This window comes from Lathamus discolor, chromosome 1 (genome assembly GCF_037157495.1).
Source record: "Lathamus discolor isolate bLatDis1 chromosome 1, bLatDis1.hap1, whole genome shotgun sequence".
Classification (NCBI taxonomy): Eukaryota; Metazoa; Chordata; class Aves; order Psittaciformes; family Psittacidae; genus Lathamus; species Lathamus discolor.
The window spans coordinates 148,842,046-148,862,377 of NC_088884.1; the positions used below are offsets into that span (position 1 = coordinate 148,842,046).

The 20,332-nt window shown below is 35.1% G+C and overlaps 1 protein-coding gene across 9 annotated transcripts in view; it reads left to right on the forward strand.

Moving 5' to 3' along the window:
- LCORL (ligand dependent nuclear receptor corepressor like) overlaps window positions 1-20,332 on the forward strand; it is a 96,875-nt gene that overhangs the window by 68,989 nt on the left and 7,554 nt on the right. For 3 of the 9 annotated variants that reach the window (XM_065699905.1, XM_065699878.1, XM_065699914.1), the window contains one exon: window positions 7,842-12,696. The exons of 2 other annotated variants lie outside the window; for them this stretch is intronic. In XM_065699905.1, the coding sequence (XP_065555977.1) occupies window positions 7,842-12,696 (4,855 nt within the window). Of the gene's footprint in view, window positions 1-156; window positions 4,119-7,841; window positions 12,701-13,991; window positions 14,048-20,332 lie in introns of those variants that run through there. 4 more of the 9 variants (XM_065699888.1, XM_065699898.1, XM_065699923.1 and 1 more) reach the window with 4 other exon arrangements.

Genomic DNA, 20,332 nt, shown 5'->3' on the forward strand with positions numbered 1-20,332 from the left:
AATCATTTAACTACCACATCTCAAAGGCTTTAAAGTATCAGAAGCAGTGATGTTACCGAAGCAAGGAGTATAATAAAGGAGTGGACCCTTCCCTTCCATAGCTGTGTGAGAGTCTCTCATACATCAGTTTACCATCGTTTCATTCCATCCATCCAGGAGACTACACAGACACAGAGAGGACTATGTGGAAAGAAGTGCTGAGTTTGCAGATGGTTTGCTCTCAAAAGCTTTGAAAGACATTCAGTCTGGAGCACTGGACATAAATAAAGCAGGCATACTTTATGGCATACCTCAAAAAACTTTACTTCTCCACTTAGAAGCCTTACCAGCAGGAAAGCCTGCACCTTTTAAAAACAAAACTCGAGATTTCAGTGATAGTTATTCATTTAAAGACAGTAAAGAAACTTGTGCAGTCCTACAAAAAGTAGCCTTGTGGGCAAGAGCTCAAGCAGAGCGCACAGAAAAAAGTAAACTCAGTCTACTTGAAACCTCAGAATTAAAATTCCCAACAGCTTCCAGTTACCTCCACCAGTTAACTCTACAGAGAATGGTCACTCAGTTTAAAGAAAAAAGTGAAAATCTACAGTACGAAACTTCAAGTCCTACTGTACAATTAAAAATTCCTCAGCTAAGAATAAGTTCTGTGTCCAAACCACAGTCTGATACTGCTGGTCTTCTGGATGTTATGTACCACGTTTCTAAAACCTCCTCAGTCTTAGAAGGATCAGCTCTTCAAAAATTGAAAAATATACTCCCCAAACAGAACAAAATTGAATGTTCTGGACCTGTAACTCACTCAAGTGTTGACTCCTACTTTCTGCATGGGGACCTCTCTCCTTTGTGTCTTAATGCTAAGAATGGGACAGTAGATGGAACCTCAGAAAATACAGAAGATAGTTTGGATCGTAAAGATAATAAGCAACCACGAAAAAAACGTGGCCGCTATCGGCAGTATGATCATGAAATAATGGAAGAAGCAATTGCAATGGTAATGAGTGGGAAAATGAGTGTTTCCAAAGCACAAGGAATTTATGGGGTACCTCACAGCACTTTAGAATATAAAGTAAAAGAAAGATCTGGAACACTGAAGACTCCGCCGAAGAAGAAACTCCGATTACCAGATACTGGCTTATTTAATATGACAGATTCAGGGACTGGCAGCTGCAAGAATAGTAGCAAGCCTGTGTAGAATAATTGTTAGCGAATTGTTTTGTGTGTGTGTATGTATGTCTGTATATACACACACCATGTGAGAAATACATATACTCACTCTGACAGAAGACGTGAAACTATACAGTTCAAAAACCACACACATGCCTTTTGAAAAATAGTTTTATTCAGGGTTTTCACTGTGGACAGAATTATAGAGTTGCTCACTTAATTCTGATAGTGTGTATTTAATATAATCCTTGTATAAATAGGTGAAAAGATTCAGGTTTTATTTAGTAGTCAATAGCATAAAGATGTTTTGGGAAAACAAGTATTTGTCATGTGAAGCATAATTTTTAATTGGTGAAAAACCACTCTACCCATTCAATAATCCATCTTATTATGGAAGTACACAACCAAGGGTTAGCAGACTTTTATACTTCACAGAATACTTGCAATAAATTGTAAGTAACTCAGATTATACAAGTCAAGGGATTTTTTTAAAAGGCTAGTTCCTTACAAGGAGGTGGATTTGTGAAATATTAGTAGGATATAGTACATTCTGTGAAAGAAAAAAAGTTCATTGTTGCTTAAATATCCAATACGAGTAAGAAAAATATTTCATTACTAAAAATGTGTGTTTAGCAGGCATAAACTGCATTTTTTTTATCAGTTGAAGAAAAATTTGTTGTTGGTTTAGAAAGAAATTGGTGTTTACAAAGTGTACACTTATGAAATCTGAGAAATTACTGTAGTTATAGAATTATTAAATATGAAATAAGATGGAATACTGAGAGCATAAAATAATTTAAACTTTAACATAATTTTCCTTTTTAGTTTGAGAAATAAGGTAACTTGTAAGGTTTAAGAAGAAAGTTGGAATGCAACTTAGAGCATGTTCATAATGTGCACAGAATGAGCTTGAGAATGGTTTGGGTCTGTTTGGGGTTTTTTGTTGAAACGTGCTGGTTAGTTGGTGTTATGACTACTTAAAATTTATTAAGGATTGTGTCACACTCCTTTTGAAAAACCTCACTGTAACTGTAATGTATTTGCTGCTGTGACATTTCAAAACATTTTCAGTTTTTTCAAATGAATACCAAGTTACATTATCATTTTGCTAATAACCAAATTTGCAGTTCAGGGTCTTGATAGAAGTACAGATATTAAGCGGTGAAGCTGTTTTGAACTTTCAATAATATAAATTCTTTATAAATTTGGTAGTTAGAAGTTAGGCAGTTCACTTTAAATACGTAACTTTTAATAGAATTTAAGGGAGACCAATTACCTTCATATTGCAGTTTTTATATGAATTTCAAAGTATTCACATTATACTTTTTCACATTAGACTTTATATCATACTTATTTTTTTTGTGTACTATCACAAAGTATATGTCTGCTTATGAAGAATGGGGGCTTGCTTCATACATTCAATACTGAACATCAGTGCCCTTTTCCTCTCAACGTAATTTTTATGTATAATTCGGCATAGAAAGAAACTTTTCTCCAACTTTTGTACATTTAGTACACAAGCATACATTTTTTTTTTCCCCCAACAAATTCAGATTTTTATAGGTTGATTATATAAATGAAATAGGACATTAGATACATATGGGCCACATGAAGTAATTTGACTTATAGATAAACTTGCCATTAAAAAAGTAAAGAGCATACTGCAATATTGATGGCAAAATCTAGCCCATATTAATGTTACTAAAAAAGTTGTAACTTCCATTTTAAAACAACATACTCCATTGAAACTGCACCACCAGTGTCTCAGTTCATTGGTCTCTCAGATCTATACTGAATCTCTTCAGTGACTGAAGTTTACTTGTGTATTACAGAATGAATCCTTTTTTTAAGCAGAGCTGTACCTGATAACAAGGAGGTCATGAAACAGCAGATGTCAGGGTCATCTTTTCTTTTAAAAAAATTAAGCCATATTTTGTGAGGGCCAGAAGGATTAATTTGTGAATATATCCCCACAGAAGAATGAGGTTGAAAAACCTTAAATGTTTCAAGATCTGTCTTTATACAGTTTTACTTGCAAAAATTTGGGGCTTCAACACTTTGCCTGATATTTGTACCATACTGATGTTTTGTACTCCTCAGACAATGTTATAAACTTGAATCAAAAGTTTATATTGAAGGCAAGTTAGAGTACTCTTTTTGTATCATTTAAAAGATGACCTGACCAAAAACTTAACAGGATTCATAAAATCAGGGATCATTTTACTATTGACTTAACAGTACTCAGTAGTTTTGTATGTAATATTATAATTAATTTTCAACATTTTAGTACTTGTATTTATTTTTTGGTCAGAAATAGTATATTAAAATATTTTTTGATAGTTTATAGATGATACTCAACCTGTAAGTGTTTAAAGGAACAGAATTATTTGTTTCTAATTATTAGGTTAACCTTTGACTACACAACTAAGGAAAGGCAGGGAAATATTTAGATTCTCTTATCCCAACCCCTATGTATTCCATTAAATGGCATTTAAAGTACACATTTTGAACTGTTTTATAAATTCAGTTACCAGTCGCTACTTATTAATTGACAATTTCTGAAAATTCCTGTTTCAACAGAATTTTAAATGAAGGCGAAAGCAAGCCCTACATGCTTTCTACTTATTTGAATGTTTCTCAAGTATTTTATATTAAAAAACAGTGCCTCTGTTTTTAGAACTACTGCTCAGTAAAGCTGTTTAAACCATTTCTGGTAGCTAATGACAATTTTATATTAAATTGTATATTAACTTTAGTGAGACTGATTTTTTTTTTTAGTTGTTTACAGTACAAATACTTGTATTTGTTTTTTAATTGCAGTATTTCCATTGTCGCAGTAATTTAGTAAAACTCTGTGGCTGCCTTGATTTTTGACTGATTTTTGTTAACAACTGATTTTTAGGCAATTAGTTATATTTATGCATAAATCAATTGCACTATAATTCATGAATTATTTATTACAATATTTTCTAATGAATTCCATGTATTTGTCTTGTGTTGTAAATGTACTGTAATTCTGTTTCTTATTTGTGTTGTTATATTCCTAAATCTGATTGTATGAATTTAATTGTTTAGTTAACGTGTTTCTACGTTGTAATTTGTAGTAAAGCACTTCAATGCTTTTGCACATAAATTTACAACACTGATGTGTGATTGATTTGCTCATTCAGTAAAAAAAAAAGAAAGAAACAAAAACCTGTACACTGACTCCTTTGACTTACTCCTGAGGCACAAGTTCATTAGCAGTAGCATAAGATCAAGAACTATATAAATTAAGCACATAATGGCTAATTTGCTATGAGTATTTTATATACCAAAAATAGTAGCTTTAAAGACAGATGATTTCTCAGAATTGATGCATTACTCGTAGAATTAGTTCTCTAAATTTCTTCTCATTTATAACAGCTACTTCTTTAGTTTGTGTCTAAAAAATACTATATATTACAGATAACATATAGCTTTTATGAGGGATTTATTTACTTAGGAAAGTCAGAAAACAAGCATTTCTATAGGACTAATTTATTGTTCTGTAATAGTTCTGTGCTGTTTGTATGAGTACTTAGAAGTATGTTCTGTTCCCAGTCTGGAAAGAAGTTTCTGGATTGATCTGTCTTGTCTGTGGCTGAGACGACAGAGGATAGAACAGTAGGGAAGGACATCTTTTGGGAGTCCTCTGACAGATCTCTTTCCTGATAGTTTTTTGGATTTGTGGAGGAGGCAGATGTTTACATTCTTGTACATATAATAGTGTGCTGAAAGGCTAGTACTTAACCTTATGTCATCTCTGCCTTTACTCCAGTCAATCCCCATTCCATGGTATTAACCATCCCTGTCCTCCAGCAGGGAAATAACATAGTTCCATGCTTAACTTTTGTCCTCAGAGATATTGTGCATAAAAGGCACTGGGGTGAGCAGTGCATATTGACCCTCTTACTCCCTCATTTTCCTACCGGTGCCTGATTTGTAGAAAGTATAAGACTGTTCTGTGAACAAAGGATGTAATTGAGAGTGATAGCTGTGCCTTCTAGGGAATTGTTTAAGCCTTTTATCTTGAGGATAGCCTAAATTACTGTGTGATGACACAAATGGAAAGCATTATAGGCAGCAATTACAGGAAACTGAAATATAATTCCATAATTTTATTGAAAAGATCCTAAAAATTTAAGTATATTGACAGCTCTACAGAGAGATGCTTTAAAGAAATTAGTTGTTTTATTGCTTTAATTTGTTTGCATAGTAAGCTGTTCTCCAAAATGGTAACAGAGTAAGGAGTTGGTGTGTTTTCACAAACTTGAAAGATCACGTGGAGTGGGGTGCTGTTGCAGTAGAATAACTGAAGTTGTCTGTCAGCTTTAGAAACTAACACACGTTAAGGGAAAGCAGGTTGTAGATGTTAGGCTATAAGTTGAAAAGAAATCATATTGGAAGAATGTCCAGTATGTCTGTGATAACCAGTATGTTACTTTATACAACAAGTTGATCTCCATATAGCAAATTCAGAGCAGTTCTGAGGCCTTTGGAAATTTTGGTTACTGACTTTGAGAAAGCTTTAGTGCTGTGGAAGTTTCTGCCACCAGTGAGCATACTTTAAATAGCAGTTATGAAAACAGGTCCTATTAAAGCTCTCCAGTGAAACTCCATTATGCATACCTTCTGAGTCTAGAGAGACAGATATCTGCCTGGAGTCTGAAAAGACTGTACAATAGCCATCTTTTATCCAAATTAGTACCTAACAAATTTACTGAGATTTACAAACAAAGTATTGAAATTCTAGTGCCATGTTTTTTGGGGGGTTGGGGTTTGTTGGTGGTTTGTTTTTTTTTCTATCTGGCCTTTCAAAACATTATTTAACTAAAGTCATGATGGTGGGAAGGGAATTAGTTTTTATCTGTAGTTGTATTACTAGAGAATAAGCTTTGATTTCACAAGTGTAGCAATACATTTCAATACCTCGTGACTCCTGAGGTTGTTGGATGGAGTAACATTCAGACGTTTCTCAGTGAAGCAGTGTCCCAAACCAGTTAAATCCTGACAGTGACATGCCCTTGAATAATGTTGGTTTTAGTTTGGATTGACAGTGTAAAGAGGGTTTTTTCTTTTTAATACTTAAATAATTGAAGTTTAAACGTAATTGCAATTTCAACTAGGGCCTTCACAATTATCTGATGCTTTTATGAGTTAGTATCATATAAATGCTTGATTTCTAATATATATCATTTCATACTAAGTGTTACAGGAGAAGGAAAAAACATAAGGAATTATTAAGCATAGTTAACTTGTTTTATGCTCTAAACTTTTTAAAATCCACGTGAGACAATAAAAGTACAAATTTTTGTATGTAACTTCCAGTAAAAAACCTTAAGCTAAAGTTATTATTGATACCAATAACATTGGGTATGAGCTAATTAATGAATAGGTAACTTTATAGAAATTTTAAATGTTTCTTCCTTGATAATACAATTGTAGACCAAATCAAAATGATTTTTTTTTCCAAAGGACAGGCTTAAATGCAAAAAATTACACGAGATAATAGCAAGGCAAAAAGTTAATGTCATGTTCAGAGTTTGGTGATATGTTTAAACAATACATACTTTTCTAAAACAGAATTCTTATAATACTTTCTACTTATGCAGTTGGTTTCAGTAAAGCATTTGAGTTAGGTGTTAACTATCTGTTGATAGTTGCTATTCAGCAATAAGGATTTTGTATTTAATTGAAAAAATATCTGTATTAATTTTTGCCATGGAAAATTTTCAGCTTTTCAGTATAAATGTTTTATTAGGTAAGTAGTGACATTAGTTTGAATTTATAAGAAATTCATTAAATAGTTAAGGTAATATTTTATAAGTGATTTTATTTTGAGTTAATACCTTTGAGAACACCTGCTCAGAAGTCAAATACTCTGTATTTGAGATTTAAAGGATATTAACTTTTATCACAGAAGTTAATTATTCCACTGGCGATTATCTCTGTTTGATGAAGGAATCCAAGTGTGTGTAGTATATTGCAATGAAGAGCCTGTGAGCACCACTGCAGTTTATTTAAAAACTAGAAGGGAAACTTTTATATGCAAAGAATAACAGTAGCAAGTGGCTATTCTTTACAATTTTCTGTTAGCCCATTAAGCATTTTTGAAAAAAACAAATATATAAATAGAAGATGTCTTTAAAAGGATCTTTAAGAGTATCCTGAAGAGCATTTAATACACTTTGCTATGTGAATATCTTAGATTTGGGATTTGGGAGAGAGGGGTCCATTCTTGCCTGTGCCACAACCATGAGTTGTGACCTTAGGCGAGCCATTTACCCTCTCTGTGCCTCACTTTTGTGGCGTGGGAGTAATATTAGGCTCCCTTGGTTCCTGGTGAGGTTTTCCTTCATTGATGATTAAGGTAGCTTGAAAATCAGAAAGTTAAGTTTATTCTCATTACATTTAGGTATTGGAAGCTATATTTCAAACTATTTTTTTCCCTTCATTTTTTCCTGATGATTTTTCTTATGGTAGGACTATCATTGCAATAAATAAGATGAACATCGTTGCAAGTAAGATCAAATAGCACAAATAGAACAGAACTATTTTGCAAACTTCACTTTTTTAGGTTTGAGTTACCATTATAACAAACATTAGATACGGTGTTTTACTGTAATTTATATTTTGTTTTGATTTGTTTTCATTTTCAGTTCAAGCTCAACAGCTGATGCAAATTCAGAGGAAACAGCTAATTTTGAAAAAGGAAAATCAACATTAAGCAAAGTTTTGGAGTCTTTTTGTTCATATCACTGGCAACAGACTTTGGCTATGTTAAAATTTCTAGTACAAGATGAAAATTTTCCTATAGCTTGCAGTTGCAAGCAAACGCATTTGGTCCACTCTGAAACTCCCAGTTCCCTTACTGAAGAGGATGTTCACGTTTCATTTTGTAATTGCAGTGGATATATGCTGACAAAAAGGTGCTGTTTACAAACTCAAAGACCAAACACTTGTTTACCACCTCTGTCTGTCTGTATTAAAGATTTCCATTCTTTGTCATGCCAAGCTGTAGCAATTGGATGTATTAAGACAATGGTGAACAAAGCATGTAGTTCTCATAAGTATTGTGCTGAACAGTTGCAAAATTACCACCGGCATTCTGGGAAAGCAGCAGCATGTACACATTCAACCAAGGACTGTGATCTTTTGAACAGCATTAAAAATTCAAATAGATCTCGCAGCCCATCACCGCCTCCACTATCACCTGTACAGAGTAAAGAATTTGAATCATTGGACGGATTGGTTATAGATTTCCCAACTTTAGACAACAATAAGCTTGAAATCTCCGTCAACCAGCCTCCATCCCTCTTGCCAGCTGAAGGAAGCAACAGAGAATTTGAATATGAAAGTAAAACATGCAAACGAAAAGAGACAACGTTGCTATCAACAGACCAAGAAAGCAACAATTATATAAATCCTGAGAAGTCTGACAAAGGTGAACATTCTGCCATTTTTGAAGATTTAATGGACCGTATTAATGAAAAGCTAAAATCTATAGACACTACAGATATAGCAACAAATCTTGTAAAACTTTCTAGCAGTGACAGGACACCAGAAAACGATGTCAAATTAGGAGAGTTCATAACGTCTCTTTTGCATAATGCTAAAGCAAGTGATTACAGCTTTATGGAGTTACTTCACCAACATGATAAACAAATGGAAAATAAAATCATCCAAACAAGATTTCGCAAACGTCAGGAAACTTTGTTTTCAATGTATAATTCTCATGATTCACCATTCATTCGACGACAGTCTTTGCAAATCAAGAGGGAGCTTGCAAGCCTTGATGAAACCCTTGTAAGAAAAAAAGCAATTTCTGAGAGAACTGCAAAGAAATCCATCAAAAAAATAGATAAAGTATATCCAAATAAAAGACACAGTTTTACTGTGATAGAAGAGGAGGCTTTGCAACGTCTTGAAAATAACCCATGCATGAATTGCCAAACCAAACCAAGGTGCTTTCCACTGCACCAAACAGAGTCTTTCAAACTACCTCTTACTAATTTTCACACGAGCTCTGGCTTTCTAGTTCTTTCAGAAAACAGCGCTATTGCAGCCAGACAGGCAAAACTCGCAAAAACGCAAGGAGATTGTGCAACCTTAAGTGAGACTGGTCAAATTCCTCTACAGGATGAGAGTAATGGGATCTTGGGCAGAACTAAATGTAACATTGTGCCTCCTGGGTGGTACTCTGTGTATGTAACAAACAATATTGTGGTTAGAAAGTCATCCAATGCAAAAAGTTCTTTCGAAAATTTGGAAAAAATTAAACTAAATAAAGATGCTCAAGCTGAAAGATGCAGTGACATAAATATAAGCAAGATTATGAGAGACACAAATCTGCAAGTTGTTGTGGAGCGTTTAGAAGATACAATAAGCTTAGCCAGAAAGACTAACAACTCATTGTTGGATAGTTACAGAATAAGTCAAAAACTTAATGCATATGAACAGGTTATGAACCTAGGTGCTAGAAGAGACTTGCCTTTCACTGTAAGTGAAATCAGATGCAAAGGACAAAGCTTCCTTCCATATTCACATGTGCCAAGCAGCAGTAAAATCAAAACAGTGTGCGTGACAACAAACAAACAAGAAATGGTTATACATCAAGAAATAAATGACAGCCTTTTGAAATCTCTGACCTTTAATTCATCCAGTTCAGCTTCCAACAATGGGGATTTAAATACAACTTCTGAAGCTGGGGAGATCTCATCTCCCTTAAACTACTCCAGTCCTATTAAGCTTATGTTTGTCTCAGAGGTTAATAGTAGTGAAGGAGTCAAGTATACTTTGACATCTGCAGCTGCATCTTCTAAAGGAAGCACAGATATTTGTTTGTTTCAGGGGCACTCAAACACTTTGTTAGACAAACAGGTCACAGGAGATCTTTCTCATGCAATCTGTGTCAAGGATTGTGATTACAGTGAAAATAAAACCAAGGAGGAGTCAAGCTGTGTTTATGCAGAAGCAGTTACAAGCTCTTGTCCAATTGGTCAAACTGACTTAAATGACTCGAAACAAAATAATGAAGTTGTGGAGAAATCAAGCAGTGGCAGTGAATTGGTTTTAAAAAGAAAACCTGGTAGACCAAAGAAAATAGGTCCTCAAGTTGTTAAGCAGGTCAAGAGGCCTATTGGACGGCCTCCTAAACCAAAAGTAGGCATGACTGAAAGCACAGAACCTAGACCTAAGCTTAGTAGTGATGGTAAAAGTACCAACTCGAATGCAGGAGTAGTGGAAGAAGTTAACAGCAATAAAAATATTACTGTGACAGTTGTTTTTGGAAGGTCAAGAAGAACTAAGAGACATGTTTCTGAAAGTAATCTAAATGTAGTTAGTATTCTGCCCACACAGCATATTGATTCTAATTTTGCTAACGACCACAGCAAAGCGAGGCACAATGTGGAAACTGATAATGCTTTTACTGAAATAGTAAAAGCCTTACAAAATTCTTCTACTGAAAACGAGGTCTCTGGTTATGACTATGTCAGACCTATCAAGAGTAACGTAGCATCACCACATCCGTGCAGCAATATTATACGGCCCATTAAGAAACCGCTAACCACCATTCGTAAACCTGGCAGGCCAGCAAAAGTAAAAATCTCCGGCATATCAGTAACTGTTAATAGAGTTTCACCTCAGGAAAGAAAAGTGAGTATTAGCAACTGTTTGCCTCCTTTGCAGCAGCAGAGTGCGTTAGAGAAAAATGTACCACAGGAGAGGAAAAATCAACTGTGCAATAGCATGGGTCAAGTAAAGAGCATGCAGAAAGATTCTAGAGAAGATGAATCAAACAGTGTTATTACAACTGTGTCAAGAAAACACGAAATTCCATCAAGACATTCTGCTAGAGACAGAAAACCCTCGCTGCATTTTTTACATTCATTAGGATCTTCTAGTGCTTTTACGTGTAGAAGTGCCTTACTACATAAATCTTACAAACTCCATTTGAAAAAAGCTAAAGATCGAACGGAAAAACATAGGCAATCAAATCAGAGCACAGCATCCAAAGATACCTCAGAACTGAGCAATTCAGGAAATGTAAAAATGGATCTTAAGGATGGTGAGTTCGGGCCCATTAATGAAGTATCATCGGATCCCATCTTTTCATCTAATCCTTCTCTCAGGTGGTGGCCTACTTCCACTTCAAGTGACACTTTGTTGGAAGAACTAAACAATAGATTTGAGCAGATAACTAATACCTGGTTGCGAGTGGGGGGAAATGAGTTTGATAAATGTGCATGTGAAAAAAGGGATCCCATTGAACAAGACTGTGATACTGAAATGTCAAACCCTTTAGACTCCTGCCTTGTAGAACTTGAAATATCACCTATAAAAATGCTTTTTCAGAAAAAGTGTAACATGAATGAACTCTGCACCTGGTTTATGCAAACTACAGAAACACAGTCTCTCTCTCTAGTGAGAAAGGCAAATGCTCGCAATCCTTTAGAAGTAGTTAGTACTAGAGAGATAAAGATGGAAGCTAAACAATCTGATCTTAATACTTGCCCTTTCAGAAAGCACTTTAAAAAGTTTGCACTATCCTCGCCTTCCAAACCAGCAGGGAAATTACAGATACTCCATAACATGGTGAGGTCTCCAGTCTTAAGCAGGAAAAGTAATTTTACATTAGCCAGATTAAAAAGAAATGAGTTTAAGAAGCTACGGCGTGATAGGTGGGGACAGATGAAAAAGCTCTATAACCAGGCTCCTGGAGGCTGGAAATCAAAAAGGAAAAATTTGCAGTTCTTTTGCCAAAGCCAGTTGTTTAAAAGTACAAGTGGGGAAACCAGTGATGAAATGCCCAAGCTCGAGGAAAAAAGTACAGTAGAAATCCAGCCCACTCAGACTTTGGTAGAATCTCAGAGTAGCCTCTTACCAACTGAAAATGAAGCCAGAGGTGCATTTGTTCAACAGATGATGGGATCTTCTGAGTTTAACCCACATCCTGGTTTAGCAAATATACTTAAATCACATGCAGAGACAAATGGAACTGTTTGTTGCCAACAAAATGTTAGAAAAGAGCAAAGCCAAGATAAATTGTTTCAAAATACTTGGAAAGCCAAAACCTTTAAAGACTGTAGGATATTTCTGAAAAAAATCAACAATATTGAGCAGCACAATTCATTTAAGTTAAATAATGTCATTTACTCTCCTGAAGCTGTTGAAAGTAAAAGCACTCAGGCCTATATAGAAGAAAAAAGACATCCTCTTTTGAGGTCCCATTCTACTAAACAAAATGCATTAAAGAAACACAAAAATGAAATGGAAACATCTAAAGGATCTGATTCTTCTAAAGTGACTGAAAGGCTGGATGACCATTTTCACAGCCCAAAATTTCGTGGTGTAAACCATGATGATAATCCTGCTGGTAGTTCTGAAGTTCTTATCAGAATAAATAAAAGAAAAAGTCCACAATGGGAGACCACTGATACAAGTATAAGAAAAAGGCATAAGAGACAATCATGCAGTAGTGGACAAATGGCAGCTTATTACTCAAAGTACCAAGTAGGTAAGTTCCTGTTCCCACCTTCATCTTAAAATTGTAGTCTTAAGGAATTAGAGAAGTCAGACAACTGAGCACTTTGGGGTTGTTTTTTTTTTTTCAATTGCATGATCCTTGTTTTAATTTCAGAGACATCATGAAATTAACCATTGCATAGCATCAGAGTAATGCAGAAAAGTGGAATTTTAAAATGTGTATAATATTTTACATAAACCTTTCAGCTACAGTAGGTGTGTTACATTCTATTATGACTTATGACTATAACGCACCAAGATAGAAGGAAAAGAGCTAACTTAAAACAGCTTATACAATAAATCAAGTTCTGATGTGTCTGAACTCAGTCACAACTGGTTATTGGTTTCAAAAAGAACTGAATTTCATTCCACTGTGTAGTTTCGCATATTGTGAGGAAGGGTAAATCATGAAAATGAAGCAGAAATTCAGTGTATAAACATAGAGGGTTTTTTTAAAAGTCGTCATTAGTGATTTTATAATTATATGGGAAAAAAATCTTACTATGTACTTCTGAGAAGTATTCATTCAGAGAGCTGTTTTAGTATCCATTCATTGCCAGGTGAAATCTGATGACTATAAAGTGTTTACACATTGAATCCTAGCAGAACAACTTAAAATGCAAAATTATTCTAGACAAGTATGATACACAGTTACTATGCTAAATGCATTGGCTTGGAAACTCTTTAGGCTAGTGTGAAATTAAATCCGTTTTTGAAGCTAGATATTTACAATACATTGCAGTACAAGTGTGATCTTAGGCTGTTATGTTACTTACAAAGAGGGTACACTTATGAAATTATTTCTTCTGTTGTTGAAGAGATCTCCTTAAACAGAAGTCTCAACTCAGTTGAATGAAATAACTAAGATGTGAAAGACTCACAAAGTGAAAAAAAAAAGTCTACAATAGGAATTAAATTAGTGCTGAAGTATTCATTTACAGAAAGAATATTGTGTTAGCTAGTCTGATTGTATTGCCCAAGGAAATAGAAAAACTATTCAAAATACCAGAGGAAAACCTTATGTCTGCCTTTGTATTATATTTTATAGAAAACTCTCTGATAATAAACTGAAAAGTTAATTTAAGTTGTAGTATAAACAACATTGTGGCTCTTGTATACTTTATTTCTTTTATATTATATTTGATATATAAAATTCTTTGTATTAAGCTCATTCAGCGTAACCCTGCTTTTCCAAAATACAGCATTTTTTATCTTTAGATTATGATTTTGTATTTTAATTCACTGGTTTGCAGCTAAACTCAACATACAAACCTTGTTTTTAGGAAGGTCAAACCTTGACACAAGACTGCTGTAAGAGCCAGGCCTAGAAAAGGAAAGGGTAACATCTCTCTGTTTCTGTTTCACAAGTGAAGAAAGAGCTCTCTCATAGTTTTATTTCATAATTTTGACTGTAGTAAAGATAATTTTGCATTCAAATATTTAAACTTTTTCTTGCTATGGCAATACAAGACCTATTACTGTGATATGGTCTTGTGTTAGTTTTAATTTGGACTCAATTTTATTTACCTGATAACTTTCCTCCTTTAGTTTTGGATATTTAAGAAATCTGATAACTATTTTGATATTTTACATTATTTCATTTACAATTTTTGTTACTTTCGCTTTTATTCATAGTTTCTCATATCAATTGTCGTCTTTAGAGAGTTCACTGGTAAATGAAATGTTAATAGACAAAGAATTATGATTCTGGAATTCTCTCCACACTTGCACCGCAAATCTTTTTCAGGGGTACTGTTGCAGGACTGAGGGATTGTCTGACATAGAAAAGGGTGTCTTGTTTTGGCACGTTGGTTCAACATTGTGTACTGTCTGCACTAGCCAAGGAAATCATATAAGCATTTTTAGTCTAAAGTATAGCTGCTGGCTAAAAAGAACAAACATGATTTCTAGCTGTGCATGCATCTGTTTTCAGACATAATTCCTGCATTTGGAAGTTTAATGCACAAGAAAATATCATTATTCATTTATATGTTATTTAGAGTATGTTTTTGTTGATGTGGTACCATAAATTGTATCATTGTTCTGTTGTCACACCTGAAATGTTCTTATTACACATTTATGGTCAATACTTAAAAAGTTTTTCTTCAAGTTTTTACTGATTTTGGTGTCTTACCGAGTATGCTTGAAAGAAAAAGGTGTTGTGATGCTGTTTTATTGTGAAGCATTGTGGCAGGTAGGCAGAACACTGTTACCATTTTTTTATGTATACTCAGTTTATGCTAGAATGTGCAAGTGGGAATAAAGCATTTGAGTTCTCACAGCTCAAGGTAGTATCAAGCAACAAGAATTAGCCATGTACTCATTGTAGCAACAGAAGGGAGTCGATCACTTTTTCATAATGCCTTTTTTGTTCAAGATAAGGTGGCTGGTAGATACATTGGTCCGTATGACTCTGAACTGTTTCAACAATGCATTTGATGTGTAGAGGGGTGGTTCCCTTTTACTGTAAAACTGCATTCTGACCATTTTAATTTCTAAAGTGAAACATTATTACCCTCTGTGTTGGCAAAGAAAATTATGTAAGCCTGGTTTTAGGAAAGCATTCATGTTTTCTTTCCATGAGAGTGGTTCACTGTGTTTCATTGTAACACTGGAGAGCACATTCGTTTGCTTTGGACTTGGTCAAAAGGCTTCGAGAGACCCAAGCTGAAACAAGAGAAACTATTAACCAACAGTAAAATAGGACATTAAAAGGCTTCATTTTAGGAATTCACAATGTATTGAGTATTTAAAAAATCTTCTGAGGGTGTGGATTTATCACAGATGCAAAGGAAGCTGTGGACCTACTACAGTAGCAGGCTGAACTGTAGGCTGTGATGACATCACATACCTGTTTACGTACCCTTTGTGTCAGGGTGGGAGTTCACATAGAAAAGCTTCTAAAATCAATTCTAATCACTTGAAGCTAGGATATTTTCTTAATCTAAAATAATTTTCTCCATTATGATTTGGCTTTTCTCCAGTAGTCTGGAGTTTTAGAATAAAATCTATTGTATTTGTTGGTAGTGAATATAAATTTTCAATTTTGATTTTTCATTATGTTTGAATGCTGGCTTTAAATGCTATCTCTAATGAGATCAAGTTAGTGCAGTACTTACAATGAGAACTTGCTAATCTTTGTAATCGTTTCAAAGTTGACTACAAGAGTTAGGAATCTAACTATGAAAACTTGTTATCTTCATGAGTCTGATTATTCTTGATTGTGCACTTAAAACTGCATCTATATTAATATGACAACAGACAAAGCTTTTCTTAACTTTGACTTTCGTTACCAGAAGTTTTCTTAAAATTGGAAGGAAAATATTGTGAACTCTTTACACATCCATATTAGTATGGCATTAATGTTCACCTATTGCTGCTTATTTGTCTTGTTGTAGTGCAGACCAGTAAGGATAAGGCTACAATGTGAATCACTTTCCTACTACTGTGGAAGGCATCAGTCTTTGATCTAGTGACAAAACCGACTATTTTTTAGCAAGTCTTTTGGGCTTTCTCTTTCATAAAGTAGCACATTTTATACTCCTAGTAGGGAACAAATTTAAAGTATTAGATTACATAAAATGCACAAGAGACTGTGTAACAGTCTTAAATCTGTTGATTTTGAGAAATCCTTTTCAACAGCTCTTTTCACAAAGGCTTTTCATCAGAGTAAGTTTCACCTGCGATGCAGAGTAAGCAGATAGAAATGTTCATAACTGTAATTGCCAGACGAGAAGTTACTTTTTCACAGACAGCCATAAAATAAAGGCAGAAAATTAATAGAAGATGCAGGACCAATATTGAAATGAATGACTCTACTCAGTAAGTGGGCTGGTTTTAATGCAGAAGTATAAAAGCAAATAAGGTAGACTTGATATACAGTTGGCCACACATATATAATAAATCCTGACTCATTAAATGAACTTGATGGTCTCTGCCTCATTCCCCTTAATGCAACATCAGCAGCTGTAATACCACAGCCTAATAGTCAATCTTGTTTTACACTCTGGAATTCCATTTGCCAAATCCAATTATATAGTCTTTCCTTCCCTTGTCTTGTTCTCCCATCATGTGATCTACTGTGAGGTGTATAAAGCTTGGGTGCTTTGGGGGTTTAAACTGTCGTCATTTGTATCTTGCTTTAGAGTATGCTGTTCCTCTGGCTCTTTTGAGGGTTCTGAGCTAAGGATTTATACTTCTGCTTGTTTGAATCAAAGAACTCTACTCTGGAGTCTTTTATTTCATTTACCTGCAAAGAAATTTGAGTAGTTTAGTGTCATGATCAATATGCCTTTTTGTGGGATTTATATATCCAGTTAAAAACATAAGTGGGGCTTTTTTCATCATTCAGTATTGTTTTAATACATTTTTCTTTCCTCAAAAACCGAGAAACCCATACTCATGCTTTCCTATTTGTCCTCAGTCCTGAGGAAATGGTTAAATTATTCAGCTTTAAAGAAAGAACTGGTAATAACTGCATAAATACAGACAGGCTTCTGTCTTTCTGCTTAAGCTGTTCTCTAGAAGAGAAAACAGGTTTGCCAGGCCTGCCTAGCACTTATGAAAATATGGAAAGTACATATCCCTTTTCAAATCCTTTTTTCTGTTAGGAATTTACAGCTTAAAGCAGAGCTTCAGTTGGTGTTAGAAAAGGATAGAGGTCGATCAAATTTGTAATTTTGTAAATGAAATGTTGATGTAGCCTGACCATCACAAAGCAGTTCAGAATACTGAGACAATTCCACGTTTTGCTGTAGAACGTTGGGAAAATATTCCTGTTCAAGAAAGATGCTTTAATTTATAGAGGTATGCGTACTGTGCCTTAGTTTGCATTCCTCTATTGTTTACGTGCTAAAGCTAGTGGTGTTTTTCTTTTCTTTCACCAAATTTTTGTAAAGCTAAAATTTGTTACGCTAGAATCTCCAGTTAGTTCATAGAATCACAGAATGGTTTGAGTTAGAAGGGACCTTAACGATTGTCCAGTTCCAACCCCCTTGCCATGGGCAGGGACACCTCACGCTAGACCAGGTTGCTCAAAGCCCCGTCCAGCCTGGCCTCGAGCACTGCCAGAGATGGGGCAGCCACAGCTTCTCGGACAACCTGTTCCAGTACCTCACCACCCTCATAGCGAAGAATTTATTCCTAATGTCTCAACTGAATCTCCTCTGTCAGCTTAAAGCCATTCCCCACTGTCACTACATGCCCTTGTAAAAACCTTCTCCCTAGCTTTCTTGTAGGCCCTTTAGGTACTGGAAGACTGTTATAAAGTCACCCCTGAGACTTCCCCAGGCTGAACAAGCCCAAAGTTACTTTCAAAACAACTGAGTAAGTTACATTCAAGAAGTGCAGGTTCTGGTTCCAGAATCAAGGGTAAGATTTAAAATGGTGTGAGATGACTGGGCTGTTCTTTGAATGTATTCTTGGGTAGAGTTTCCTTCCCTAATTTCTCTTTCACTCCAGCAAAAGAAATTTCTAGTCTGTCATTTGATGATTCAGCACCTTCTTCAGATTTTTCGAGCCAAATATAATGCCACATTTATTCACTGTTTATCCCTTTCCTAGCGGTGACCTTCTGTTTTGCTGTAATGACACATTTGTGCCTTTAAGATACTGTTTAAACAGTAGAAATGTTTGTACTATGCCAAAGTATTTTAGGAGAAAGTCTAAACATTTGTTTGCAGGGTGTTACAGGGTGGTGCTGAATCTTAGTAACTTATCTGAAACTGTGATTCGAATGTAAGTAAACGTTTAGTAGATGTTATTTTTCATTTTTTATGTTCTTTCTTCCTTGTATTCATTTGGTAACTGGATATTAATTTGGTTCAAAGAACACTTTTGCTATATTATAAGAACAGCATTTTCTTATCATAAGGTGTTTCCTATGGTCAATATCAAAAAAGAAAGACACTTTGCACTTTCAAATGGCCTTGAATCTTGAGGGTTTCCCAACACACCAAGTGTTTCTGAAAGCTGTTGACAGCCTTCAGGTTCTAATTTAACCAGGTATTTTTGCAATGATCAACAATTAATTGGATGATGTAACTGAATGGAAATTGTTCTATATGGGGTGCCCAAGATTTTAAGAGCAACATTCTGCATTCAAATGCACACACCACTGCAACATCACAGCTTGACAGTTCTGCTCTTCATGGTCTTTGACGTGGTGTCGTGCTTTATAGTTCAATGTGATATAAAACATGGTGGTCTTCTTGGGTGTGTAATCTGGCAAAGAAAATTTATGGAGTCCTCATTAACAAAGTTTGCTTCCTGGTTATTTAAAATATATTATTAGATATTTTAAAATAAATCAGAAGAAAAGATTTGGAAACCAAAGTTGGTTGTTCTTGGGTTTGATTTTTTTTTTTTTTTTTCATCAAATACAAGTATACAGAAATGTATGATTTATAGGCCAGTAACCATATATATATGTACAGGGATATGTACTGAGAACATTTCTAATGAACCATTTGAAGAGAAAACCACTTCTTTGAAGCGAATATAACCTTGACTGAGGCCCCAGCTGAGATGTTAATTGAAATTTTTTAATTACTTTGATGCTTGTGAGGAGTTTTTTAATGGTGCTGTATAAAAATCCAGAAAAGAAAATAGATATTATTTCACTACTGGTCAAATTAAATATTGAACCTTTTGTAACTGAGCAATAACTCAAATGTACTCCATGCATTTTTGTCAGGTTCCTAAACAGGTTATGACTCAAAACACTATTTAGAGTGGTTGCAGTATACCTTGATAAAATAATGCTGTTCTTGAGACGCATCTCTCTCCTTCTTCTCCTTACAATGCATAAGGTATCATCTTTAATTACTTCAGTTTTCATATTTCCTCTGTTATTTCTTACCGCTCCTTATTGGATTGCCAGCTTTCAGCTGACTAACTTTTCTCATCTAAATGCTCACTTTTAATTTTTTTTCTCCATGTGTGTTTTTTGTCAATGTTATTTTCTATATTACTCGCTTTAGTAAGTCAGACTGGCTGTGTTCTCCCTGCAGCTTTCTGCCTTCTTTCCTCTCTCACAGGGGCATGGAAAGTGTGCACACTTTTTCATGGAGGCTGATGAGCCCAAGCAGGATGTCTGACCACTCATAACACCTCAGCTCCCATCATGTCACACCGTTGACATTGGCTCTCTGCTAGTGTTGGCGATCCCACTGCTTCTTGTGTATCGTGATACTTACATTTTTACACCAGCATATTTGTGCTTCATCTGTGACCCGTTATAGCTGCCTATGTGTCCTGGGTTCAGCAGTAGCACTCATTTTTCTCCTTCTTAGTAGCTGTTGCAGTGCTGTGGTTTTGACTTTCAGCCTGGGAACAGCGCTGATAACACCGACGCTTTTAGTCGTTTCTCAGTAATGTTTACTCTGACCAAGGACTTTCTGAGTCTCATGCTCTGCCAGGGAGGGGGGGAAGGTGGGAGGAAGCAGAGACAGGACACCTGACCCAAACTAGCCAAAGAGGTATTCCATACCACAGCACGTCATGCCTGTATATAAACTGGGGCAGTTACCCGGAAGAACTAGACCACTGCTCTGATCAGGCTGAGTATAGGTCCGCGGGTGGTGAGTGGTTGTATTCTCTTCCCTTGTTATTCCCCTTATCATTA